The 27,454-nt window shown below is 39.3% G+C and overlaps 1 protein-coding gene and 1 pseudogene across 6 annotated transcripts in view; one reads left to right on the forward strand and one right to left on the reverse strand.

Moving 5' to 3' along the window:
• LOC308671267 (olfactory receptor 10V1-like) lies at positions 1-20,705 on the reverse strand (annotated as a pseudogene). Its single transcript has 3 exons — positions 20,614-20,705; positions 5,148-5,279; positions 1-692 (listed from the first exon to the last, which is right to left on the reverse strand). The product of its transcript is annotated as an olfactory receptor 10V1-like (transcript).
• PATL1 (PAT1 homolog 1, processing body mRNA decay factor) overlaps positions 20,576-27,454 on the forward strand; it is a 20,249-nt gene continuing 13,370 nt past the window's right edge. For 2 of the 5 annotated variants that reach the window (XR_014026733.1, XM_081329873.1), the window contains exons 1-4: positions 20,576-20,718; positions 24,994-25,105; positions 25,628-25,842; positions 25,950-26,027. Coding sequence is in view for 4 of the 5 variants with exons in the window: in XM_081329873.1 (XP_081185999.1) it covers positions 20,704-20,718; positions 24,994-25,105; positions 25,628-25,842; positions 25,950-26,027 (420 nt within the window). In the remaining variant the exon portion in view is untranslated. Of the gene's footprint in view, positions 20,719-21,507; positions 21,585-24,993; positions 25,106-25,627; positions 25,843-25,949; positions 26,028-27,454 lie in introns of those variants that run through there. The other 3 variants (XM_081329874.1, XM_081329875.1, XM_081329876.1) reach the window with 3 other exon arrangements.

Below are 27,454 nucleotides of genomic sequence, written 5' to 3' on the forward strand. Positions count from 1 at the left end.
TTACCACACGGTGGTGCTAGTTGGGATTACTACACCATTCATTAGCACAAGAGATTCTTTCTCAGGGATTTTGGTCAGTGCATCTTTTAATTCCCTGTTCCACATGGTAAAGATCAGGGGGTTTAACACGGCTGTGCCGAAGGTATAGAATATAGACAACACTTGACCTTCCTCTGCTGAGTAACTGGAGCCAGGCCCCGGGTATATCAAGCCACCACAGCGGTACTGCATAATGACAACCATCAAGTGAGAGGAACAAGTAGAGAAAGCCCGTTGCCGTTTTGAAGTGGTGCTAATTTTCAAGATGGCCTTCACAATGAAGGTGTAAGAGGTCGAGACTAGGACAAATGGAATAGCCAGGATAATGGCACAGGTGATGAAGAATGTAGCCTGATGAGCATGAGTATCCCCACAGGCTAGTTTCAAGACAGTGGGGGAAATCACAGAAAAAGTGATTGAACTCATGGTTGCCGCAGAATGGGAGGCGTAATATCAAGATAGTGATTTGCATGCCAAACAGGCCACACATGGTGAAGGTCCCAGCTACAAGGGCAGTGCACACCTCCCAGCTCATAATGGCTGAATAGCGCAGAGGGTGGCAGATGGCCACATAGCGGTCATAAGCCATTATGGATCGCAAGACACAGTCACTGCTTCCCAAGAAGATAAAGAAAAACATTTGGGTGCCACTCCTGGCCAAGGAGATGGAGGGTTTCTTTGCAGAGAGGAGGTTGGCCAAGGTAAGGGGAGCAAGGACAAAAGAATAGACCATTTCCAACACAGCCAAGCTAGACAAGAAAAAATACATGGGTGTGTGGAGGGAGTGTTCATTGTGCACGCTGAGAAAAAAAACAGAATTCACCAAAAGACTGAGCAGGAACAAAACAAGGGGGAAAAATATCAACAAATGCACCTTGGAAAGATTGAAAAGAGATGAAAGTAAAAATAGGTCAGTCTGGTGTCATTTTCACTCTCCATGTACATCGCACAGTAAGGTTTCGTGCAAGATAGAAAGCAAGAAAACAAATCACAAGGATGCAGTTTTTTTTGTATTTTTCAACAGGTTGAATCAATTCCTAGCTGCCAATGGAAGGCAGAATCCTTTCTCCCCCTCCCCCCCCCACTTCTTCTTTTGCAAATAAAGTCAATATCACATACTTTAATTGAATAGCATAGCCATAGCAGGAATATTTGAGATGGAGCTTTGGGAAATTAATGTGAATCCAAGAACTGAATATTATTAATTTGACTATGTTGCCTTATTTATTTTTTCTGTTTGTGGCAATGGTTTTGTGTTTTAAAGGTAACCACGCAGCTTCTTTTCCAAATCTGTTCTATTTCTGCACTTTTCTCTTCTTACTTTAATTAAAATGCAGACTCCCTTGGAAGTATGTTTCTTTGAAGTCAGTGGAACCTTTACTGTAATAAAGAATATCTGGAACAAGCTGCTGTTCTGTTATGTAAGCATTCTCCACATAGAGTACTAAATAATACCATGTTAGATTATAGCTTATTACCACTGTCAATGTTACTTGAACTGGCGGCTGAAAATTTGTTTCCTTCTGATGATGTAAAATTGAGTTACTTTTATTTTATCCATTACTTGCTTTTTAAAATCTACGTAAAATAAAACAGAAAATTCAGCAGGTCAGAGTTTCAGTAAATTACAAGCACTAAATAATAGTGCACCAAGTTAACAAAACCAAAACTATAAACAGTATTCAATATCTAATATTGTAATACATTATGTATGATTTTTTTTAAAAAAAATGTATATGCATCACATTACTTCCAGATAAAGTAATATGGTGTAAAACACAGAAAAACAATAAGAAATAGTAAGCAAAAGAAATTAAGGACATGGAATAAAGGCAGCTTCTTTCTATTGTTTTCTATTGATTCTTCTTGGGAAATAACTTGTATTCTAATAATTTTTCATACAGGAGCCATTGTTTCTCTTCCTGTACTCAATCTACTTTCATTCTATTTCTTTCATTTCTTTCTCTTCCATGTTTATTTTTTCCTAAGACTCATGTTTGGAACTCTGATCATTCTGAATTCATTAATAATTGTAATCTTTTACCATTTTTTAATTTATTTTATTTTAATTCCATTTATATCCCGCCCTTCTCCGAAGACTCAGGGCGGCTTACAAGCTTAGCAGTAGCCTTCATTCTATGTATATGCCTGCTTATTAGGGCTTTCACACACACCCCAGCGGCATTATTACAAAGTCAGCTTAATTGCCCCCAACAATCTGGGTGAATTAAACCTTTTATGGAGGACAAAAATGTATTGAAATGAAATGAAATGACTATGAAACCTAAATTTGGATAAGTTTGAAGTTACTGAATGGTTAAGATTCTCATTTTAAAGGCAATTTTCTATTTTGATAATTTGAAAAATAAACTGGTGCTGACATCTAGTGGTGGATAAAGATTATGACAGCTATGGCTTTTATATAGGACTTTGTAAAATCTGGAAAAAACTAATCTGTGTTTGTGACCTTCAAAGCTATAACAACAGAGAACAGCTGTGACAAAAAAAAGAAAGCAATTTGTATTGCAGACAATTTCAGGAAACCTTTTTGAACCTTTTTGGATTATAAATATCTACTAAACTGTGACTCTAAAGCTATTTGCAGAGAAAAGAAAACCTCGATTCTTGACCACTATGGAAAATCAGAGACTTATCAAGAAAAAATAAATACCTTTCAAGAGGAGACATATGAGATGCTGCAACTAATTCAAACAACAATGACTTCAAACCACAAAGAAATCCAAAATAACTTTGAAAACATAAACCAATTCATCTCCAATTTAACTTTACAACAAAAAAACCCCAGGAAATAATAACAGAGAAGGAGCAGATAAAACAGACAACTGAATACAAATTTGAGGATAGAGACTTAAAGATGGAACCTAACAAAACAAAGAAGTATGATTTAACCCAAGTGGGGGAAAAAATTACAAGAAATCCTGGATTTGGAAAAGACAACTTATACTTTAACAGCACAAAACAAATTTGAAGATAAGAAAAAAGATTAGACAAAATGGACTGCAGAGATGCCAGGAAAAACACTAGAACTGGAGGGACAAAAAATGATAAAAGAAGCAGAGAGAAAGAGAAAGAAAAAGATTTTCAACAAAAATGAATGGGCAAATGCCTCTCACAAAAATATTGTACTTGACTTACCTTTTATATCTACAGTAACACCTACAAGAATATGGAGAGATTCTTTGACTCAGCAGAACATATTGATTAAGAAAGATACTGGACAAAAGAAAAAGGTTAAAGTGAAAATTAAGAAAATAGACGATGGGGCCTATCAGAGAGAAACACCTGTTCGAATATGGTTAAAGAAATAGTATTTTATTTTTATTTTTATTTTATTTCTTGTTATGAGTAATATAAAAGAGTTGGAATGGCTTATATAAAGGAAATGTTTTAGATGTCTAAAAGTGATTGACTTTAAGAAAATTACAATGCATTAAAATGTTTTGAATAAAAGTTAAAAGAGTAGAGGACTAGATTTATTAAATGGAATATTTAAAAATAAAATATATTTTTGATTATGGTAAAAAAAGAACAAAAAACTCTTGGAAATAAATATGTATTAGCTTATAGGAAATAGGGATTTTAAGTAGCATACTATCTTTTTTTAATTCTTATTCTTATTTCTTTTTTAGTCTTATTTATTCCTTAAGAAAGGTAAAAGTATTGGGTTGGCGTACATGAGAAAAAATAAACTTAAATATTTAAATGTAATTAACTTTGAGAAAGTTTTAACCAGTAAGAATGTTAGGAACATTGTGGGAAAAACAAATGTAAACAAGAACTCTAAACAGGATCTATGATGAGACAACCAGAATGACTAGATAGAAAAGGAATATATTGATTTGATTATTATCTGTAGAAATATTAGAAAACTTTTATACTCAATCACCATTCATTAAAACAAAAATTGCATTAACAAAAGGTTGGTAAAAGAGAACATTATGGGAAAAAGAGGAAATAAAATTATTATATGGTTTATAGATTATAGAAATCAACTGATAGTGAATGTTTCTTAAATGTAAACCCAGACAACACACTGTTTACCTAATATTAAGGTGACTATGAAAATAATAAAACATATTTATAAAAACATATATGGCCCCTGGTTGTCTTTCTCATACACATATGTACATGTACTCAGAGGCAACATGTATGCAGCCTGGTTGGCTTTTGGGAGAAAGTTTATGTGCATGTAGCACACACATATATGCACATTATTACTGTATATTCCATAGAGCACAGGCACCTTCTAGGTCTACTGCCAATAAAGGAGTTGGAAAGAACTTCATACATTGGGCTCTGCAGAGATACTGATAATATACAGAGGTTGTAAGCATGTAGATAGTCTACCCATCCTTCAGTTTCTTGTCTTCTTGATTCCACCATATTTTTATTATAGTTGGTGAGTCTTTTCTCCCTTATTGACAGAATTGTCTCATTTCTTCTGAGGTAGCATTATTCTTCTCAAGGACCTATTCATTGCCTCTTTTAACTCTTTGCTCCTCATGCTGTAGATCAGGGGGTTTAATACAGGTGTGATGAAAGTGTAGAAGACAGACACCATCCGAATTTGCACCCCTGAGAAGCTGGAAGTAGGGCACAGGTATATTAAACTGGTACAGCTATACTGCATAAGAACAACCATTAAATGGGAGGAACAAGTAGAGAAAGCTCGTTGACGCCCTAAGGCAGAAGGGATGCGTATGATGGCCATTGTGATAAAGGCATAGGACATGCTGATTACTATGAAGGGGAAAGTCAAGAGAATCATACTTGTAATTAAAAGGATATTTTGCTGGACATCGATGTTTCCACGTGTCAGTTTCATTAGAGCAGGAAAATCACAGAAAAAATTAGTGATTATCTTGCCACAGAAAGGCAGGGTTAGCATGAGGAGACTCAACTAGAAACCAAGGAACCCACTCGTGCCCCATGCCCCAACTACAAGATTCACACACATTCTCCAGCTCATAATGAGAGGGTAGTTTAGTGGGCGGCAAATTGCCATGCATCAATCATAAGCCATGATAGCCAGCAGGACACAATCTGAGCCCCCCAGCAAGGTAAAAAAGAAGAGCTGGGTGCCACACCCGCCCAAGGAAATGGCGATCTTTCTCACTGAAGCAAGATGAGCCAAAGTTAAGGGGGCAATGGTACAAGAGTAGGCGATCTCCAGAAATGCCAGGTTAGCCAAGAAAAAATACATTGGGGTATGGAGAGAACTTGAAGTGCAAATGATGAAAACAACGGACGCATTCCCAAGTAAGCTGAGCAAGTAGAGTATCAGCAAAGTCCAGAAGATCAACCATTTCACCTCTGGGATGGCTGTGAATGGTTGGAAATAAAATTCTCGACACACAGTTTGATTTTCACTCTTCATTTGAGTCCTGTGGTCTGTTAATAGGAGAAAGAACAAAAATGTTTGCAAATGACATCTCTGGAAATTAAAGTTGAACTTAAGAAATTCACCAAGAGATAATTAAACCACCAAGATTTTCAATATTAGACTAAATGTGCTGTATTTTATGTTGGCTGAGAGGTAGTCATTTTTTTTATTAAATGCTTAACCAACTACTCTTTATAGGCCAAGATAACATAACAAATATTTTTAAAGGTAAATTTTGTCACACAGGTATGTATTTTACATACCTCTTATTAGGTAAGCAGAACATTTTGATCAGGCATTAGGAGGGCAAGAATACTGTTTTTTTGCTAAATTAGTAGCATTAGATTGGCTGGCTGGCTTATTCCATTTTTAAAATACTTGCTTTATGAACAACAAAAGCACATACAATAATAATAATAATAATAATCTTATTTGTATACCGCCCTTCTCCCAAAGGACTCAGGGCGGTGAACAGGGCAATACATGTTAAAAGACAAGAATACAAATAAGTTAAAATACATAAAAAGCAATAAAACCCAAACCCATCACCCATCAGGCCAGGCCGGCTTGTTCAAACAGGTAGGTCTTTAGGTCGCGCCGGAAGGAGCAAAGGTCGGGCGCCATCCGGAGCTCAACCGGAAGATGGTTCCATAAATCCGGCGCGCCTACAAAGAACGCCCTCCCCCTGGGGGCCGCCAGTCGACATTCTTTCACCGGTGGCAACCTGAGGAGGCCCTCTCTGTGGGAGCGCACTGGGCGGAGGGAAGTTGATGCCGGCCGCAGGTGCTCCCTGAGGTATTCTGGACCCATGCCATGAAGGGCTTTGTAGGTCATTACCAGCACCTTGAATCTCACACGGAAGACAACTGGGAGCCAATGCAGCTCGCGGAGCAGGGGTGTAACATGGGAGTATCGGGAAACTCCCAACACAACTCTCGTGGCTGCATTCTGTACCAGTTGGAGCCTCCGAGTGGTCCTCAAGGGCAGCCCCATGTAGAGAGCATTGCAGTAGTCCAAACGAGAGGTCACGAGCGCATGGGTGACCGTACGCAAGGCATCCCGGTCTAGATAGGGCCGCAACTGGCGCACCAGGCGAACCTGGGCGAAGGCCCCCCTAGTCACATTTACTATATGATCTTCTAAAGAAAGCTGTGAATCTAGGAGGACTCCCAAGTTGCGAGCCCTATCTACGGGGGGTAATAACTCACCCCCCATAGAAAGAGATGGAATATTCTGAATATCCCGAGATGCCGGTACGCACAATTACTTTATTCTATATAGTCTTGGATAATGAAGTGTGGGTTACTGGATAAGAGATATTGTCATTTCTTACCAGTATTTTTAGAAATGTAACATCAGCTTCCACTTTCTTTTCTTTGCAGCTTCTGGTTTTGAAGTCTTCTTAAAGAGTCCGGGGAGGGGGGGGATCTTTACTATTGAGGGATTTTCCCCTTAAAGCTACCAACAGCAACTTGGCGTATTATTATCTGGTTAATGCTGATCTCAGAAAATAGTTTTGTTTTTACAAGCAGAATTCTTATCACAGTCAAGATTTTTCAATGTCGTACATTATAGGATTGGCCATGTTTGATTAAATATAATGTATCTCTGATAAGACAGTGCCATTGCCTATTAAAGAACTCCCAAGATGGATCTTTATTCCATTTCAGCATTCATATTGGTAACAATCATTTGCAACAATGCAGCATGTGTTTATTGATTTTCCAAAATGTTTTCATGAGCTGTAACTCTAAACGCTCATAGCACTAATCAAAAGAACAAGTTGCCATCTGGCCTTACTAAATTTTGTGGATGCGTTCAGGCAATTCTGCAATAAAAATCTTGTAACAATACAAAATATATAAAAGCATGACAATTCAAATAGGTTGGGTTTCATTTATGAATAACAGGGGAGTATAGATATTAATTAGTTCTACACAGTTTCTCAGCAAAGAAACTGACAACTCATTTTTAACCCTTTTCACAACCAAGTTATAAAACGTGTGTGTAACTTTTTAAATTCAATTTCTGGTCAACCAGAGCTGTACTGGTTTGGATAGCAACACAAAATACTGTATGGAGAATCTTATTATGTGGAAAGTTTTCAGTGAAAACATTTCAAATGGATTACTTTACTCTCCTTTGTTCTAAATAACAACAAAGCAATAAGTTCTTGCAAATTCTAATTTCAGCTGGAATTAAGGTAATGAATGTTGTTTTACCTAATGTTGCATTTAAAGACTAAATATAACCTTGAAATTCGTTCCAAATCTGGCAATACCTTTAAATCCAAACTTTCCAAATAATATCTCTGATGATAATTTGAACAACCTTTTATATAAATTTTCAGAAGTAATTAACTAAGAACCTCTTGGGTTTGAAGGATGACACAATTAAGCAAGTTTTTAAGTAGTAGGTTATACTTTTTTTCCTTTGTAGGCAATTTCTTTCATTATAGCATACCTCGGAGACTTGTTAAAATAAGGAAGTCTCTTATGTGACAGGCAAAAAGTATCACAATTCTCTGATGAACATCAGTAATGGTTGTGGATTGAAAAAAGTCAGGCATCAGAGACCAAGCCCTGTTGCTCACATAGAAAGGCAATTATCTCTCCTTGGTAATTTAGATTGCAACTCTCATCACAAATACTTAGGCCCAAAACTCATGAGTAAGTTGCCATTTCCGAATTAAACCAATTTTATATTAGAGAATTTTGATGTGAATGTTTGTCCAATCACTTCTTCTTTAATGGCTGGGATAACATTCTTGCATTTGGAAGAACTCTGTTTAAATCCAACATACCAATGAAAAAGCACCATCAGTTAGTTTAGTTCTTCATATGGGCTGTACATATATTGCACCACATCTTTCACAAATCCTGGAGCACCGGGGAAATACCCAAGGATTGGAAAAGGGCTGATGTGGTCCCCATCTTCAAGAAAGGAAAAAAAAAACAGACCCAGGAGACTACAGACCAATCAGTTTAACATCAATACCTGGGAAGATCCTAGAAAAGATAATCAAAAAACGTATCTGCGAACAACTAGAAGCAAACAAAGTCCTAACTAGCAGCCAGCATGGGTTTGTTAAAAACAAATCATGCCAAACCAATCTTATCTCATTCTTCGATAAACTGACCAAATAGTAGACCAGTGAATCGCAGTGGACGTAGTATACCTAGATTTCAATAAGGCATTTGACAAAGTGGACCACAACCTACTCCTTGTTAAGCTAGTGAAGGAAGACCCCCCCCCCCCCTCAGATAGAAGAAGAAATCTGGAGGCAGGAAGAAAATTTAATGACAACAGTTTAAATCTTTCCAAAGTAGAAATAAGCCCTCCCCCCACACACAAAAAAATAATTAATTAAATCACGAGTCCTTTTTAAATTAAAACAAACACCCTGCCTAGCTCATTTTCAGAACCTCAGAGGAACCCAAGTGCAAACAAACAGCTACAAAGTATCAACTTGAACAAACATTGAAGATACAGTACCAGAAGGCAAGACAAGAAACAATGGATGGAAACTAATCAAGGAGAGAAGCAACCTGGAATTAAGGAGAAACTTTCTAACAGTTAGAATAATTAACTAGTGGGACAGCTTGACTTCAGAAGTTGTGGGTGCGCCATCACTGGAGGTTTTTAAGAAGCGCCTGGACAGCCACTTGCCTCAAATTGCTGTTCTGTACCAGCCTGCTACCGGCCCTGCAGAAAAGGCAGGGACAACCCCTTTTACAAGAAGGCAAGAGGCTGGAACTAAGCCTGCCAAATTTATGGATACAAAAGCAAACAGAACAAGACACAAACCATGAAACAGGAGCTATTCAAGCAGTTGCCTTCAGCAAACCAGCCCTCCCACGCATTCCCCTTTTATACAGTTCAGGGCGTGGCTTCTCTCTGCCTCCTTCCGAGATGCCCCATTGCCTTCCTCTGTTTACTCCTGATTGACTGCCTCCTGCGTCAGGCGTCCTTGAACAGGGCCAGCTGTGGGTCATCTTCATCCACGCTGTCAGGCTCACACAGCTAGGTCTGCGTCGTGACCAGGTGGGAGGGGCCTGGCTGAGGGCTCTCATCAGCAAGCTCTCCAACCCCCTCATCAACCTCTCCAACACCCCCCTCCTCCTCCTCCTCTGAATCGTCCGACCCAACTGCCAAACCCACAGGCTGATCCTGAATCACAACAATTGCATAGAGTCTCCTGCTTGAGCAGGAGGCTGGATTAGAAGATCTCCAAGATCACTTCCAGTTCTATTCTGATTGATTGATTGATTGATTGATTGATTGATTGATTGATTGATTGATTGAGAGGGGCAGCAGGCAAGGCACACTCACCCCCTAGCCAGAATGTTGACATTCACAAAATTATAAATGCAACAGCTATGAAATCATCTCCGACTGACAGACACATGCGTTCCCTGCTGTGCAGCAATGGTGAAGTCTAAACCAAGTTTTATAAGCAACTGTATTCTGTATTGCAAGCAGTGCAGAAGGATACTGAGGATGACAAGATCAAAAGCCTCCAAGAGATCTATGAGAAAAAGAAGGGCATGTTGCTTCTACACAAATCCTTCCACAGGTCATCCATTTGGGTAGCCAATCAGTTTCTGTCCGAGGCAGGCCTGAATCTAGGGTTGTAGGTATAGATAATCTTCAGGGGTCTCTGTAACTATAGCTCCTTCACTTTTTACGTAATCTTTTCTGGATGGTGTTGCAGTGATAGTAGCAAGAAAAGTCATAAAATGGGGCAAAGCTCACCATAACTGTCTTGCTTAGCAACAGAATTTTTGGGCTCAGTTGTGGTTGTAAGTCGAGAACTAATTGTACTGCATCTTGCTCTACATGGAAAACAGGCACAAAGACTTTGTAAAGATAAAGCCCAGCAAGACAAATCTTGGGGTCAGAAAAATGATTGAATAGTCCATTTCCAGACTTCCGGGTGGCAAGGCTCCATCAATGGCGGTCATTTTTGACCGTCAGCCCCGTTGCTCCATTCGAATCGTGAAAACAGCGACAATCAGCTGTTTCGTGGTTTGGGAATCCTCCCCTTGGGAGAAGAGGGGAGGGTGAGCATTCAGGTAGAGGTAGAGCTCCCCTAGACCCCAGAATTTAAATCTGGGGGTCGAAGGGTGAGAGCTCCCTCGGAGCCTGAATTAACTTTGGACTCGGGGACTCCTCTGTTTTAAGGTTTTAAAACAGAGCAGGACGCTACAACCATCCCTGCACTCAATATTGTATTCTGGATTACTTGGACAAAGGCAGAGCTGAGCAGGAGAATATTGAAACAGCAAGTATATGATCTTTAACTCCAGTTTAACTTAAAAGAAGGGGAGGAAGATGGCGCTGGAATAAATTTTTTGGAGAAAGCAGGAAGAACAAAAGAATAAGGAAAATAATATAAAAGATCAAGGAGGAAGACAGAAAGTTGAGTTTTAAAGCTGTAAAAGACTCTTTTAAAAACATTTGAAGTTGATTTAAAAGAGACTTAAAAGATTTGGATATTTAACAGTAAAGCAACAAAGTTGCAATTTGGGCGGAAAAGTGAAAGTGAGAAACAAAAGTTAATTGGGTGTTAAAATGGCTTCCAAACCACCTAGATTTACTGTTTCTAAAATTGCGGGGGCATCACCAGTTCAACAATCTGGACTTCAGACATTGATGCCACCCCTTGCAGCACCTACACCCACATTAACACTAAAAGATTTAAAAGATGCTTTAAAACTTCAATCTGAGCAAATATCTGAGCAAATGGCAGAGCTTATTAATGAGAAAAATAAAGAAATACGAGAGGATATTCTGCTGGCATTTCAGGGACTGACAGTTTGTATTGAGAGTCTGGATGAACGCGTGGAAGAAGTTAAGCAAAATAATTTGATATTGGAGGCTAAAATGTGTGAAGCTGAGAATAAAATGGATAAAATTGATGAGGAGGTGGTAATGATACAATATAGAGACATGGAGTTTGCCTTGAGGATAAGAGGTTTGAAAGAAAATCCACAAGAAAATTTGGAAGAGATATTGGCAAAAGCTGTGGCGCCTATTTTGGGTTGGCGAGCTGAAGATTTTATATTGGAAATAGATAAAATATTTCGTGTTAACTCCTGGATTGCTAGGCAAAGAAAATTACCAAGAGATGTGGTTGTCTATTTTACAAAGAGAATGATGAGAAATGCGATTCTACAAGCCTTTTATAATAACAGATTTAAAGTGGCTGATCAAGAGGTCTTAATTTTGAAAGAAATCCCATCAAGAATTTTAAGAAAAAGGAAAGAGTTTGTTTTCCTGTCAGATGAATTAAAAAAACGACAGATCCAGTTCAGATGGGAGATACCAACTGGGATAGTGGTGAATTATGCTGGTACAAGATATTGTCTTAATACAGTTCTGAAGGCACGTGATTTTTATTGTAATATACTGAAAGCAGACCCACCGCCATCCCCAGAATTTAAAAGAGGGAAGGAAGAAGGAGTCCGACAGATACAATCAGAAGGTATATAGTGAGGTGAAGAAACCACCTCGCTGACTCCAAAAGAAGCACAGCAAACTCTGGAAATTGTGCAGTCCTTGGTCCCATTAGAAGAATCAAAGGCTCAAAGAGTGACACGGGCTGCAACCAGACGAAAGGAACAACAACAAGAGCAACAGAAACAATATTCTACAATTACAACTCAAGAATCTAATAGTGAAGCAGTGGGAGGAGCGAGACCAAAGAGGCAGATGCTTGTGGATCTGCAAGATACGCTCTGAAAGCTTCAAGTCACAAAAGGTGGCGACAAAGTTTCTAACATGGAATGTTAATGGTTTAAACTCACCACAAAAGAGAAAGAAAATATTTCAGTATTTGAAACAATTTAAAAATGATGTTATATGTTTGCAGGAAACGCATATTCGTGTATCTGATCAAAAATATTTGATAAATTCCAGACTGGGTATACAGTTTATTGCATCTGCTCCAGAAAAGAAAAACGGTGTAGTTATTTATGTAAAGAAGACTTTAACAGCTAACCTAATTGAAGCAGATAAACAAGGAAGATATATTATAATTGAACTTTTAATAGAAGGGAAGAAAATACTTTTAATTGGATTAGTAAAGGTAAAAAGGTAAAGGTTCCCCCGCACATGCGTGCTAGTCGTTTCCGACTCTAGGGGCCGGTGCTCATCTCCATTTCAAAGCCGAAGAGCCAGCGCTTGTCCGAGGACGTCTCCGTGGTCATGTGGCCGGCATGACTAGACGCCAAAGGCGCACGGAACGCTGTTACCTTCCCACCGGAGTGGTCCCTATTTTTCTACTTGCATTTTTACGTGCTTTCGAACTGCTAGGTGGGCAGAAGCTGGGACGAGTAACAGGCGCTCACTCTGTTACGCGGCACTCGGGATTCGACCCGCCAAACTGCCGACCTTCTGATCGACAAGCTCAGCGTCCTAACCCACTGAGCCACCGCGTCCCTTTAATTGGATTATATGCACCTAATCAACAACAAGGAGAATTTTACAAACTTTTACATAATAAAATAATTCAATGGGATTATAAATCGTGTATTTTAATGGGAGACTGGAATGGAGTGCTGGGCACACAGAAAGATAAAAAAGGATCTTTTAAAAGTACTCCAAATCATGCTAGATTGCCTAAATCTTTTTTTTGTTATGAAAGATGATTTGGAACTGAGAGATGTCTGGAGAGAATGAAACATGGAAGAAAGGGATTTTACTTTTTTTTCTGATAGACATCAATCTTTTTCCAGGATCGACTTTGTATTAACTACTAATGATTTTTTTCCTAGGGTTAAGAAGATCAAGATATGTCCAAGAACTTTATCAGATCACAGCTCAGTATGGATGGAATTGGACAAGGGGAAGGGAGATAGGAGATCTTGGAGGTTAAATGAAAATTTATTTAGATATGAAAAAAATGTGGAAGAATGCAAAAAACAAATGAATGAATTTTTTGTTATAAATATGCATAAGGGTACACCCATCAAAATGGTTTGGGATGCAAATAAAGCTTATATGAGAGGAGTGTTAATATATTTGAATAATAAATATAGATGTAGACTGGAATATAAGCGTAAAGAATTAGAGAAGGAAATAAAGATGAAAGAGAAGGCTTTTATTTTGAACTCATCTAATAAGAGGCTGAAAGAAGCAATTAATTTGTTAAGAGGGCAGTTTGATATGTTGATGGCAGATCAAGTGGCAACTAATTTACGATATGTTAAACATAATACTTTTTATAATGCTAATAAGCCAGGTAGATGGTTAGCTTATCTGTTAAGGAAAAAACAAAAATCACGTAATATAGATAAGATAGAATATAAGGGTAAAGAGGTGTTTCAGCAAAATCTTATTAAAAAGGCTTTTGTTGAATTTTATTCCAAATTATATGCTAGGGATATAACTCAAGCTTTTGGGTGGTGATGATTATGGTTAGTGTAGGGTTGGGTATTAGTGACAATGGACTCCATCTTGATCTGTTTTCCCTATGATGTCTTGCAGAGCTCCATGTTCAGCTCTGAAAGAGTATAGATCCATCCTATGAGGATTTTGATTCTGAGATTTAGGTCATTCATAGCAAAGATATGATGGTAGCTGATTTTAATCCTATTCACTGATCATTGAAGTATATTTGTTTGGAAAACTGGTGACATTCCCATTCTCTACTTTGTTTAGTAGACAGGGACAAGGTTCATGTGCAGGTTGAACTGGGCCAGAAAAGTTGAACCTTGGTCAAAAGTCCAATTAAATAGGACACTGATAACATGATGCCATAAGTACTGTTAAATTCTGAGTAGCTTGCCTGGACAAATGTCACAGCTGTGTTTTAATTCTTCATTTTCAGTTTGTAATTGCTCCATTTCAGTGAAAGAAGCATATGCTTTTTTTTGTGGGGCATAGCAAACAATTTCACAGTTATTATTTCCTGTCTATTCCTTTTCATTTTCCATGCAAAGCAAGTGCTTTAAGTAGGTAAATTTCTCTCTCTCTCTCTCCCCATATAATTTTATAGCTTACAAACACAAAGATAAAAGACCAAGGAAAATATTTTTTGATAACAAACTCAAAATAATTATTGCAATGTTAATTCTTTCAACAAGGTGTCACAAACCATACTGCAAGCTATCTGCGTAAAAAAGCAGATGTGAGATTTGCCAGCCCTTTGAAGTAGACAAGATCAAGAAATAAAAACAGCATGGATTCCAGGAATGTTCTTTATTGTTGTAGAGCAGGATAACAGAATCTTGCAAGCCTGTCAGAATTTATGTCAGAATTTATTGATATCAAAAATAATCAAGGCAGGACTATTTTCAGTTTCTTTCTCCCACTTTCGACTTTCTGGGGCTGAATTGTCATTTTTCTTCTCTTAACGTTTTGTTCCTTTATTTTCCTTCCTCACAGCCAGATCTACATTCTTTCACAAGAACTAACTTTTGCAAGAGAATTTGAAGAGATAAATCTCAAGGTCAGGAATAGCCTGTTTCCACTTCAAAGTTCCAGGTTATCCAGGAACAGCACACAGGCAGAGGCACAGAGATTAGAAATTAGAAAGTCATTCGCATTTATAATTTATACAGCCACCCAACTCACAACATCCCAACAGCCAGATGATTAAAAAGAAAACATTATGCCAGAGGAAAAATTGAAAACCTCATCCATATTAACACAATCCCATTCAAGCAGGCACACACCCCATGTAATCCAGAGCCTGGAGGAAAAGCCTGGTCTTCAAAGCTTATTTAAAGGACAGCAGTCAGGATTATTCTTAATCTTGTAAGCCGCCCAAAGTCACTTCTGCGAGATGGGCAGCTATATAAATGATACAAATGTTTAAATGAATAAACATCTCAGGGGAGGATCCTATTCCAGAGGGCAGGAAGCATTCCAGAGAAAGTCTCCTGCATCCTGTCAGGTGGCATAGCTTAATAGATGGGACCTGGAACATGCCTACTTGATTGGATCTTACGGGACTGGCTGAAACAGTGGAAGAAAAAGCTGGCCCGAAAGACCCTGTGCCCAGAAGTGCTTTCTGGGTGACAATCAACTCTTTCAATTGCAGATGTTGAATGACTAGTAAAGTTAAAACAAATGGAAGAAAAAAATGTATAATTAAAACAAATACATTACAGTGGGTAAAATAAGCTAAACCTAAGAGGGGGAAAAAACAAAGCAGTTGAGAGATTACTTTGGTCTAGGAGAGATTTATTTCATTCCTCAGGGACAGTTTACTTGTTCACGATGTCCAGGCTAACTGGAATGATAGCCTTGAAGAATGCATGCTGCACTCATTTCAAAAACATCAGCTTAGCCTTGAAAGATAGGAAGGGTTGGGGAAGTAACTCAAGAATGGGCTGCTTGTATAGATAGCTCTCTTCCACAAGCTTCAGATTAATTCATTTTTATTGTACTAACTGACATTTGCGTATTAGCTGCATCATCCCCGACTCTAAATATTATTTTGCTGCCTTGGAACAAACAATTGGTAATGTGGGGCTGCTTGAACTCACAGCTCCTGATTGAAAAGCAGGTGAAGACAATGGCCAGGAGGACATCTGCAACCCTAACCTGGAATAAGATGCACTGGAGATGATTGCCTGTGCCCTTGTCACAGGTACTTAAATTACTGCAATTCACTTTACACAGGATTGCCCTTAAAGACCTCCTGGAAACTTCAGCTGCCGCAGAACACAACAGCACATGTTCTCAGTGGTCAGCAGCAATCCTTCCATCTGCTACAGAAGCAGCATTGACTATTAGTTTCTGAGTGCAATTCCAAGTCTGGCTCTATCTATAGAGCCCTACATAGCTCAAGGCTTGGATGTTCTCCATTGGTTTGTCTCCATCTCACCCAGATGCATTCTCACCTTATGGTAGGAGACAGACTGATGGGTGAGCACTCTCTGCAACAGTCTCCTCCTCTCAAATAGCTTGCCTCATGTGCACGCATGGCCCCTACCCTCATAGCCGCTTGGAAGCAAGTGGAAACATGGCTCTTCCAGAGGGCCTTTTGCAATCCTCTGTATATAGGAGTGGCATTTTCCATAACTGGTAACATAACATACATACTGGTTAGGGTTCCAGGCTAGAAACCAGGAGATTGTGAGTTCTAGTTCTGCCTTAGGCATGAAAGCCAGCTGGGTGACTTTTGGCCAGTCACTCTTTCTCAGCCCAACCCATCCCACAGGATTGTTGTGGGGAAAATTGGAGGCAGTAACCTGGCTGGCAAGTGGTTGTATCCTTATAAATTTAACAATAAATTAAGGAAAAGTGATTTGGTGGATTCCTCTGGCTTTGTATCTCTCTCACTTTTGTATCTCTCCCTAATGTGTTTATGCCAGGCTATTTCTGAACAGGAGTCTAACACTCTTTTGAAAGAGTGCTAAACTCGTGCCCCCCCTCCCCATAGCTCAATGGATAGGTTGCAAATGCAGGAGGGGTTTGAAAAGAGTTGTGATCGATCATGTGCATACAAGGATCCTTTGAGTATAAGAGGCCTGCATAAGCCCTAACAAGCATGTTGGAAAGTGCTGATCATGTATTACACAGGTAATTATCTCTGTGGAGGGCAGGGGTCTAATTTGACCTGCACCCAAAACAAAAATGTTGAGTGACCAGAGGCAGAAAGGCATATTCCTAGCAGCCTAAACGTCGCCCTTTGGAGTTGGACAAGTCTCAGCCCTTACTGTGCCATCAATGATCTTGTTGAGGAAGCATGGTGGATAGTTTCCACAGCAGAAATTGTGTTAGGGGAAGATTGAAAACATGGGTTCACCACTGGAACAGCTTAAGGAAATTTCAAGCTACCTCAGCTACAAGTTGCTCATGATAGAAACAAAGACAGCCTCATGAGAACTTGGCATACAGAACGGTTACAGGGGCACAAGTTCATGCCCACAGACAGGAATGGAGAATGTGCTGAAGTTACTGACATTTGCTTTTTTTGCTACTATAATTTATTGATAGTTTTGTTTTTTATTTAACTTCACTGCCCTCTAGTGGAATTGTTAGTTTTGATTCACTAATCCTCATACTTTAGGCCAGTTAAGTATAACAATTAATTTGATGCTTATTAAATAAATGTATGTTTCCTTTCCTTCTTGCTAACTGGGAAGCTTTAAAACTGCAACCATCAGTTTTTAAAAGGATCATCAGTGTTAAAAGAAATGATACAGTATGGATATACAAAAAAGTTTCTGTTTTTCTTGAAACCCCAGTTGTTGATGTAATTCATAGGAGTTACTGTCCATAGCTCTGATTTATCCTCTAGTTGTTAAGCTACTGAAATGTAAAAGGAGTTGGCTTGTAAATCAGTTTAGTAGGTTTTGAATATTCAAATGCATAGTGAGTCCTGACGTGTTCCAATTTATAATTCAATCTCTGATTATTTAACTTACATTATCTTCACATGTTCTTTCTGCATGTCCAGATATCCAAACAACACTACTTTGTGTATACTTACATTGGTAAAAATCCTGTTTCTAGCAATGCACGTCTGGCTTCATAGTTATCAATCTACCAGCGCACTATTGTTTATGAGGCACCCATCTTAATGGAATATTTTATCATAATCAGCAGGACAGAAAACACCGTAGTTCAAAATTTAATATACTTCAATAATATATATGCTTAATATACTTCAATTATATATATATTATTTTTCAAATATTTATATTACTCTTAAATTGTTATTGATGTTTTTCTATACATAAAACATCAATAATAATTTAAGGGTAACATATTTGAACAATAATGTTTTCTTCTGAATGTATAAAATTGGATTTATAACATAGCAAATTATGAAATTGTAACTATTTCTGTTTTTTTCATGAACAATTATTTACTAATGACTGCTGATACTTTTTTCCTTTCTTCCACTTTCTAATACAGGAAACATTTATCTCTATATTCATAGAAGTTTTAATACTGTTATATTATTAACTTTATATTTATCAATGTTCTCTCTTAAATTCATGGGAGCAAGGGACTGGCAAAACTTTAAATATTTGTTAAATGTACTGCATTATTAACTTTATATCAGCTTTCCCTGTCCTACCCTTAAAATTCTGGCTGCAATTTTAATATTTGACAGTCAGCATGGCTTAATGGTGACTGGGTACCCAATTATTTTTGCCTCAAATTCATATCTAATTCTTCCATTATCAACATTCATTGAGACATAACATACAATTCTCTGTGTATTTCTACTTCTATATGCTTCCACTACAATTTGATACCATTCATAATCAATAATTATAACCATATATTTTTTTTAAAAAATGAAGTATATTTATCATTATAACTATTCATGAAATCAGTTCCATTCCACAAGATCAAACCACTATCAAATCTATCACATTTTCCCTTTATTTAATTTCAGTCAAGCATCATATACATATTTCTTTCTTTCCTTTCATCCATTTATTTGTGGTTTTATTTTATCACTGGCTCCTTTTACAAAGCAAGTTGCAGTCTTCTATATGCTTCCGTCATCACTAAATTTGAGAGTAGAGATTGACTTCTACACCTCCCACCATGATTTTCATCAATGAGACTTTCATGTAACATAATTTAGTAAGATAATAAATCAGACAGGCACCATACTTAGGGCTGATCTGCATGGCCAGATTGATCCAGTGAGAACACAGACTATGAATCATTTCTGGAGGGCAGAAGCACCCATTGACTTCTACCCACCCCAGCCCATTGAAAAGGCAACTTTGGCCTTTTTTCTGGTACACATCAAAAGTTGTGTTTTTTGTCTTGCACTGGCTCACAGCATGCTGTCTAGCCACCTTATTATACTCTCCTCTCCCATCCCTGGTCATTGCCCTCCCTGACCATTTTGTCCTGGGCTAATTGGAATGCCTCCCCATGTCGGAAAGGAGCTGGACTAGTGCGCCTTTTTGGTTGTTTCTACAAGTCCACTTGTGGCACAGTGAAAGGCTTTTTCCTTCTCCTTCTCCAAATTCTTTGATAGAATGGCAAAACTGTGAATATTTCTAAAAAAAAGAAATCAAGGGAAATTAGCAAGATTTATGCCAGTCTCACGCAAGTGAGAGGAAGAATGGTAAAAAGGCATTTTCTTCTTTTCTGTTTCTATGAATTACTTAGCGCTGGGCAGCAATCCGGATTTGATTTTGAGTAGACTTTGAGATGTTCTTTAACATCCATTGGGAATATCTGAAATTAAAAGCATTCCCCTCCCACCCTTCTGGAGACTGTGTGCCATTTACTGCAGAAGGAAGCCGCAGGAGCCCCGAAAAAGACATCCAAGGAAAAATCTTCATCATGGTTCAGTCCAAGCCGGGAATAAACAACATGGCAACTGCTTTAGAAAGAAGGTTGCAGTTTATTGAAGAGGAGAGCCAGACAGAAAGATGGCTCTGGAAGAAAAGAGAGAAAGCATATGTAGGGAGTGGGTTTTTATACCCTCTGGAGGCCTTTTGTTTGGAGTTTTCTGTGGCATGAACTCTGACCTAACTCTGAGTGTGCCTTTCTGGTATTCTGATGGTGGTGGGTTAATCCTATTATCTCCCAAAGGCCATATCCTGCTCCCCCGTGGCTGTGGCTGATGACTCTTTAGATTTTAGGTGTGAGGGGTTGTTGATTCTAGGGATCTTTCTTCCTAATCCGAGTTCCCTGACTCATCTTTCCGACAAGATTATCACATCTGCATTTCTGCAGACTTGGTTTCTGTTTGGGACAGAGACTTGGACGGGGGTGGGTGGGTTGGTTTCTGCCTTTAAACGCTTTAAGGAAATACATTCTGTCTTTTGAATATTTCAAAAAATATTTCAGGGGGGGGCTGACTTCCCACAGCTGTTTTATGTTCTTTCCAACAGGCTATACTGCCAGGGTCAAATCACATTCTTATATTCTGAAAACAGCCCTAACAAAACTTCAATGTATATACAGTACGATCCTCAGCAGTAGCAATTGATACGGAGACTTTCTCTACATAGCCGACTAAGCCCGTTTCCTGCAAAGAAATGGTCGCCTGGCTCTTTAAGGCGGCACTCCCCCCCCCCCCTCTGACGAAGGAAAAAAACAACATTTTCTTTTTCAATAGCGGGACCGGGAGGGAAGGCGGCCGCCAATACGCATGCGCGCCGAATTCATCTACGCAAGAGGAAATCTGTGTGGTGGACTTTAGGTGATACGTCAAGACGCGGAGCACGTACCGGGGGGGGGCGGGGTTCCCGGGATAGAGCAGGGTCCGCGCGGAGCCTCCCGGGCAGCGGGGAGGGGGAGACCCCCGCGCCCCGCCAACCATGTTCCGCTACCAGGTGAGAAGGGGACGGCAGTGCACGGCGGGGGCTGCCGGTCTCCCGCGCAAGCGGGGCCTCCTCCTCCTCCTCCGTCGGGAGGGGAGGCGGCCAGGGACCACCCTTGCGGTGACCTTTGACCCGTCGCGGGAGCTCCCGGGGATTTGCCGAGCAGAGGCTGGATCTTACCAGCCGAAAGCCCCCTCTGCCCTCCTGGGGGCCATTTAGCCCGGCCTGGCCAGGCAGAGCAGCCCCGGGAGCAGAACTCTAGGGTGGGGGTGGCGGGATCGGGCTTCTCTTGGTCCTTTCTTTGCTTCATCCGAGTTCCGGTCGGCGGTCTCATCGCTGCGCACCAAGGTGGCAAAGGCAGGATCTAACTCAGGGGTCTTCAAACTTGGCCCTTTTATGACTTGTGGACTTTGCTGGCTGAGGAATTCTGGGAGTTGAAGTCCACAAGTCATAAAAGGGCCAAGTTTGAAGACCCCTGATCTAACTGGAGTGCGGCCGATGCTTTCGGAAGAAGGCTGGTCGCTTCCCCAGCCGGTTTGCCGCACCACGAAATTTAGCTTTGCTGGAGCTTCTTTGGTTGGCCGGGGCCTTTTAGGCATTGCCCGCTTTCTTGTATATTTCCTGTTCCCGAGGGACTGATAAAACTTTAAAACACGTGGAGCTGAATTAAGAGACCCCGGCATGTATTCCGGCAGAGACTTATTCCTTTTTCTCCTGAGAAAATTGTTGGAGGGAACACAGCTAGATATAATCCACGTAAATGAATAGGTTGTGACATAGTGCTTCAGGATTGGAAGGCAAGGGAGGTTTTGGTTTGTGGGAGGAAAATCTACTGATTGGGAAACGCGGAGGTAAGGAGTAATCTCTTAGAAGTGAAGGTAAGCAAGCAACTGACCAGTGCCTTGAAAAGTTCAATAATCTGAATTACAAATGTGGCTTAAGGGTGATGTTTTTTTACAGTGGTGTGGAAGTAATCTTTTGTCTGCACAGATGAGTATGAAAATTGGAACTTTTTGGAAGAAATGGACCTTAGTTGATAATTCCATTATTGTTTTGATCTCTGTTTATATTTGGATGTTGCCAATGGAGGACAGGACCCATGCATTTTGAGAGAATATGTTCCTCTTGTTCTGAGCATTGAATTTAATGATGTTTATGAGATTCAGACCTGCAGGAAAATATTACAATACAGTAACCTTTGCAACCTGATGACCTCCACATGAATCTATACCCATCAGTGTTCCTAGTCGGCATAGCCAATACTAGCTGAAAAGACTAGGAGTTGTAATCCAAACCCTGTAGGACAGGGGTCTTCAAACTTTGCCCTTTTATGACTTGTGGACTTTAACTCCCAGAATTCCTCAGCCAGGCATGCTGGCTGAGGAATTCTGGGAGTTGAAGTGCACAAGTCATAAAAGGGCAAAGTTTGAAGACCCCTGCTATAGGACATATAGGCATAATGAATTAGCTTGAACTTGGATGCTAGAATTTTGTTTGGTGGTTCAAGCATGGCTGTTGAGGATTCAGATGTATTATATGAAGCTCTTTTCTCTGGGCAATTTAATGGGCTAAGCTCCATATAACACTTAATCTCCATTTTACCTCAACTTCAACTTTACTCTTCCCCATAATAAAGGGGAAGAATATCATATACTAACTCATGTTTGAAGGTTATTTAGCACAACATACTAAACTATAAGGTGGAAAATGTAACATTTGTGAGAGGCAGCAGTCACAGTAGATTCAGCATTTTCATTGTTTCCTATACATTCCCCGTGATTGTGTGTGCCTATGAAAGGTTTAGCCTATGCTTTAGAGATTTCCAAACTTTCACATTTACACACCCTTAGTGTCTCAGTAATTTTTGACCAAACTTTTTGGTCAAAAGACTGCCCAAATATCCAGCTTTGGAAATGTATGTTGCAAACATTTAGTGTCCTGTGACACCCCAAAGTGCCATGCCACATAGTTTCAGGCTGTTCACTATAAATGTATGGGTGGGTTCATATAACTCACTAAATCATAGAAAATCACATTATACTTAACCTGTATTTCTAGAATTACTAAAGTGGCCCAAGTCATATAACACCTTTAGATAGTTCAGGTATAATTTTTCCAGATCAGTTTAAGAACATGAACTCATGATCACTTAACTTATTATAATTATGCTTAAAATTCCATTAAGCATTTTGTTCTGTAACAATAACTGTAAAAACAAGGAGACGAGTGAGTACTAATCACACCCTTGTTTTCACACTTTCACTCTTTTATCTCTAGATGTGTGGTTGAAGAAATAGTTACTATAAGGAGCAGCTGAAAGCACTCTAGACTGGTGGCATTAATAAAATGGATCCATTTCCCATTAAATAAGAAAATGAAAGTTGCATTGTTCTCCCCATTCCATCATTACTTCCCCCTTCTCCTTAACTTCTCTGCAATAGAACATTACTGTTTATATATATGAGAAATAAAACAGCCTTTGGACATGTTAGGCCAAAGATCTAGAAATGTTTTGGTAGATAATGTAAGAAAAACTTGCAGAATAAATAATCAAATATTGGCAATGTGGTAAATAATTATTTTTGAAAAAAGGTAATTTTGTAGATTGCGGGTTTTTATTCTGCCTTTAAAGCAGACTTTTAACACAAATGCTGTTATAGTAATACACACACATACACATACCCCCTTAATTTCAGTATTGTACTCTGTTCTGCAATCATAGGCTGATCCTGGTATCCAGGATAAAAGCTAAAAAACAACTTCTTGCTGTATATTAGCATGCATATAAAGGTAAAGGTAAAGGTTCCCCCGCACATGCATACTAGTCGTTTCATATAAGCTATATTTAACTCCTTCAACATATAATATTTAAGATTTCATAGGACACTTAATTGAATTGAGTACATAAAGCACATATGAAGTAATTGCTTCATTCATGACAAACTCCTACCTGATTTGTTCCTTGTAATAATTTAAATTTCTGTACAAGCTAAGGATAAATTCTTCATTCTCATTTTCTCTCGGCGGGGGGGGGGGGAGATTGTTATGATTTGAAAGTGAAATATATTTTAATCTAATATCTTGAATTGAGTGATTATTGCAATCCTTCACTGCGTGAAACATGTGCCTTGCTAAAAAGGAAGTGTAAGCATAAATATTAAATTTACAAATGTATTTATATAGAATGATTCAATTGGGGAGAACAAAGTCTTTTGGAACAAGTGGTATTCAACTATCAAGTTAGTTATGCAGGGAATTGGTTTAATTGATGCATTGTACTGAAATATAGTTTATTTAATAATGGTTTGTAGAAGCCATAGTTGACAGGGTTTGCACATTGTGCTAAATTATATATTATGGATTGCAAACCACATTTGTTTTGGTTCATACACAAGTGTTAAATCAAACCCAAATAAACAACATTGTGGTTAGTAAAATATGTGAATCCAGTTTGTTACTTATAAGACCAAATTATTTTCAAGCAGGAAAAGCTATGACATTTCCTCTGCACAGTGTTTGCCATAATTGTTCTAGAAGATGTGCTCCATGCACATATACACATACACATAAATACATATGCTAACTTCATGGTACCCACGAAGATTATATTTTTGTATGCATATTAGGAATTGATGATGTAATATTACAACATAGAAAGGAGTGAAATATACTTAGTAAAATTGCAGTTGTATAGATATAATGAAATTAAAAGGGATAAGATAATGACTGGGCCCATATATCATACAATACCTTAACGTGTCTTGGTTTGGCCTACTGGTATATGGTATGTGAATCAGTCAGTATCTTGGCAAAATGTTTTGCCCAAGGAACCCCAAATCATTCACCTTATGAAATGCCACTTTTTCCTAATTTGCAATGTGAGGCAGCCTTCCCCAATAATAGATCCAACGAGTCTCAAGCCTGTAAGGCTTACTATACTGGTTGGAGATGATGGAGCTATAGCTTAACACATGGAAAGTACCAGGTTTGAAAAGGCTGCCAGAATGTAGCTGTCAGTTGTGGAGGTAAATTGCATTATAGGCAGCATGGATTTAGATTTTTTCCCCCACTAGGTTCACTCCTAGTTATTCTTGATTATAAATTATCCGGTGATAGCTGCATATTCTTTGGAAGTGCAGAGATAAGATCTCAACTTGTGAAATTATAGGTCCTGGGGTTCCAGTTCTGTTTTGGGGGGAAACCAGTTTTTAGACTTTCTTCTAGAGTAATATTTTTGGATTCCTGCAGAAGTGGGCTAAACTCACTAAGATTTTCTTCTATTTTAAGGCCCTTGAGGACTGCCCTTTAGATGAAGATGAAGAAGCTTTTCATAATTTGGCTGAGGAAGATGAGGATATCGATCAATTCAATGATGACACATTTGGAGCTGGGGCAATTGGTGAGTTCATATAGCTAATATACCCTGACTTTTTATTTCTGTGACAGGTTCTCTAATACCTTCTGCCTAAACATGTAACATCATAATTAAGGTAAACAGTCTCATGTGTTCTCCATGGAGTAACTTTTAAATTGGTTTTATGTTCATTTCTGGGGAAGCCCCTTTCTGTTCCAAGGAGTGGATCTTCTGCCTGGGAGATTAAAGGTAGAACTTCGGACTGCCCCAGACCTTCGCTCGTTTCGCCGGGACCTTAAAACTTGGTTGTTTGATCTTGCTGGCCTGGACTGAGGGGGTTTTAATTTAATTTTAATTTTAATTTGTTGTGGGCTAGTCTTATTTAATTCTATTTTAAAGTGTACTTATTTGTATTGTTTTAACTCGCCCTGTAAACCGCCCTGAGTCTTTCGGGAATAGGGCGGTATATAAAATCAATTAAATAAATAAATAAATAACATGAGGAGTGAGGGAATACTGTATAGGAGAAATGTGAGGGAAATGCTGTTCCATGTCATTTCTTTGTAGACGATGACTGGCAGGAAGCACATGAAAGATTGGCTGAGCTGGAAGAAAAGCCTGCATCCTCAACAGAGCAAGTGGATCACAGAGTTACCGATGAGATGGACCTGTTGGGCGATCATGAGGAAAACCTGGCAGAGAGGCTTAGCAAAATGGTGATTGATAATGAATTGGAAGATCCAGCCATTATGCAGGCTGTGCAGACTAGGCCTCAGGTACAGGTGTGTAGCAAGTGATGAAAATGATGGGGGAAATGGGATTTAATCTTTACTGGTTCACACAGAGCTGGTAAAGTCCTTTCTGTAATTTTTTGTTCCTTTCTTTCTAGCAGCCAAGTGGCCTCAATTCAAGCATCTGGGATGGGCCCTCAGTTTTGAGGCGTATTAGAGGACCACTCCTCACTCAGGTTCAGTGCTCTTGTTATTGTGTTTCTGAACTGTCAAGCATATTAGTTTTTTCCATTCAGGTGTCTGTCTTTCCTTATTTCCATTACACAATGTTCAAGAGCTACGTAGAAGCCATTTGGCTGATGAAGGATCTGATTTTAATCAAAATGCTATCATAACTGGGGATGGCCAAAGGATAGAAAGAAATCTCTGTTGTTGAAGTTTTGCAAAAGGAACAAAGCGCCCTAAAGATCATAACAACATGCCATATCTTATCTCTTTGTTTCATCTATTAATAGTCCAGGTGGAGCAGCTAGAGACTTTGGAGGGCAGCCCTTGCTAAATATTTTGGCACCTTAGATCAGGGGTCCCCAACCTGTGGGCCACGGTCTGGTGGCCACCAGGCCACAGGACAGGCTGACCAGCGTGCACGCATGTGGGCACACACACCCCCCCCACTCGCAGTAGTGCCACAGCCCCAGGGCATGAAAACGGGCCGCTACTGTGCCTCGGGGCATAAAACTGGGGCGCTGAACCACACAAGAACAGGGCAGGGCTAGCACGTATCATGCAAGCGCTAGCCCCGCCCCATTTGCATCACACACATGCTTGTGGCCCCATGCGTGCACACATATGCGCGTGTAAAATGCTTCCCCCTCCCTTTCCCTCCGGTCTGCCAACTGAGAAAGGTTGGTGACCTCTGCCTTAGATGTTTGTGGTTAATCAGACTGAATTAAAGCATTTTAATAGATTATCTAAAATTTTCTGCAAAAATAAATTACAGATAGTTGTCAACTTACAACTGGTCACTTAGTGACCATTAGCAGGTACAACAGGCCTTGAGAAAAGGACTTAAGACCTGGATTTGAAATTCCAACATATACACCCCCGTCCCCTGCACTCACGTGACCACATTTGGGCATTTGGCAGCCAGGCCCATTTACAACCGTTTCCCATAGTCACGTGACCACAATTTATGATTTTGTCCCCCCCTCGGAAATCACCATTTACAGGTAGTCCTTGATTTACAACCATTTGTTTAGTGACTGTTGGAAATTACATTGGCACTGAAAAAAGTGACTTATTGATGTTTTTCACTCAACCACTGCAACATCCCTCTGGTCACATGATCGAAATTCAGCTGCTTGGCAACTGGCATATATTTATGACGGTTGCAGTGTCCCAGGGTCATGTGATCCTCTTTTGTGACCCTCTGACAAGGGGAGCCAGATTCACTTAACAGCTGTGTTACTGACTTAACAACTGCAGTGGTTGACTTGACAACTGTGGCATGGAAAGTCATAAATTGGAGCAAAACTCACTTATCAGCTGTCTTGCTTAGCAACAGAAATGTTGGGCTCAATTGCGGTAGTAAGTTGAGGACTACTTGTACTAGGCTCATTGAGCAACCACCACAAAAAACAGTCGTAAAATCAGTTGTGGTCAC

This window comes from Vipera berus (genome assembly GCF_964194415.1).
Source record: "Vipera berus genome assembly, chromosome: 1".
In the NCBI taxonomy this organism is placed as follows: Eukaryota; Metazoa; Chordata; class Lepidosauria; order Squamata; family Viperidae; genus Vipera; species Vipera berus.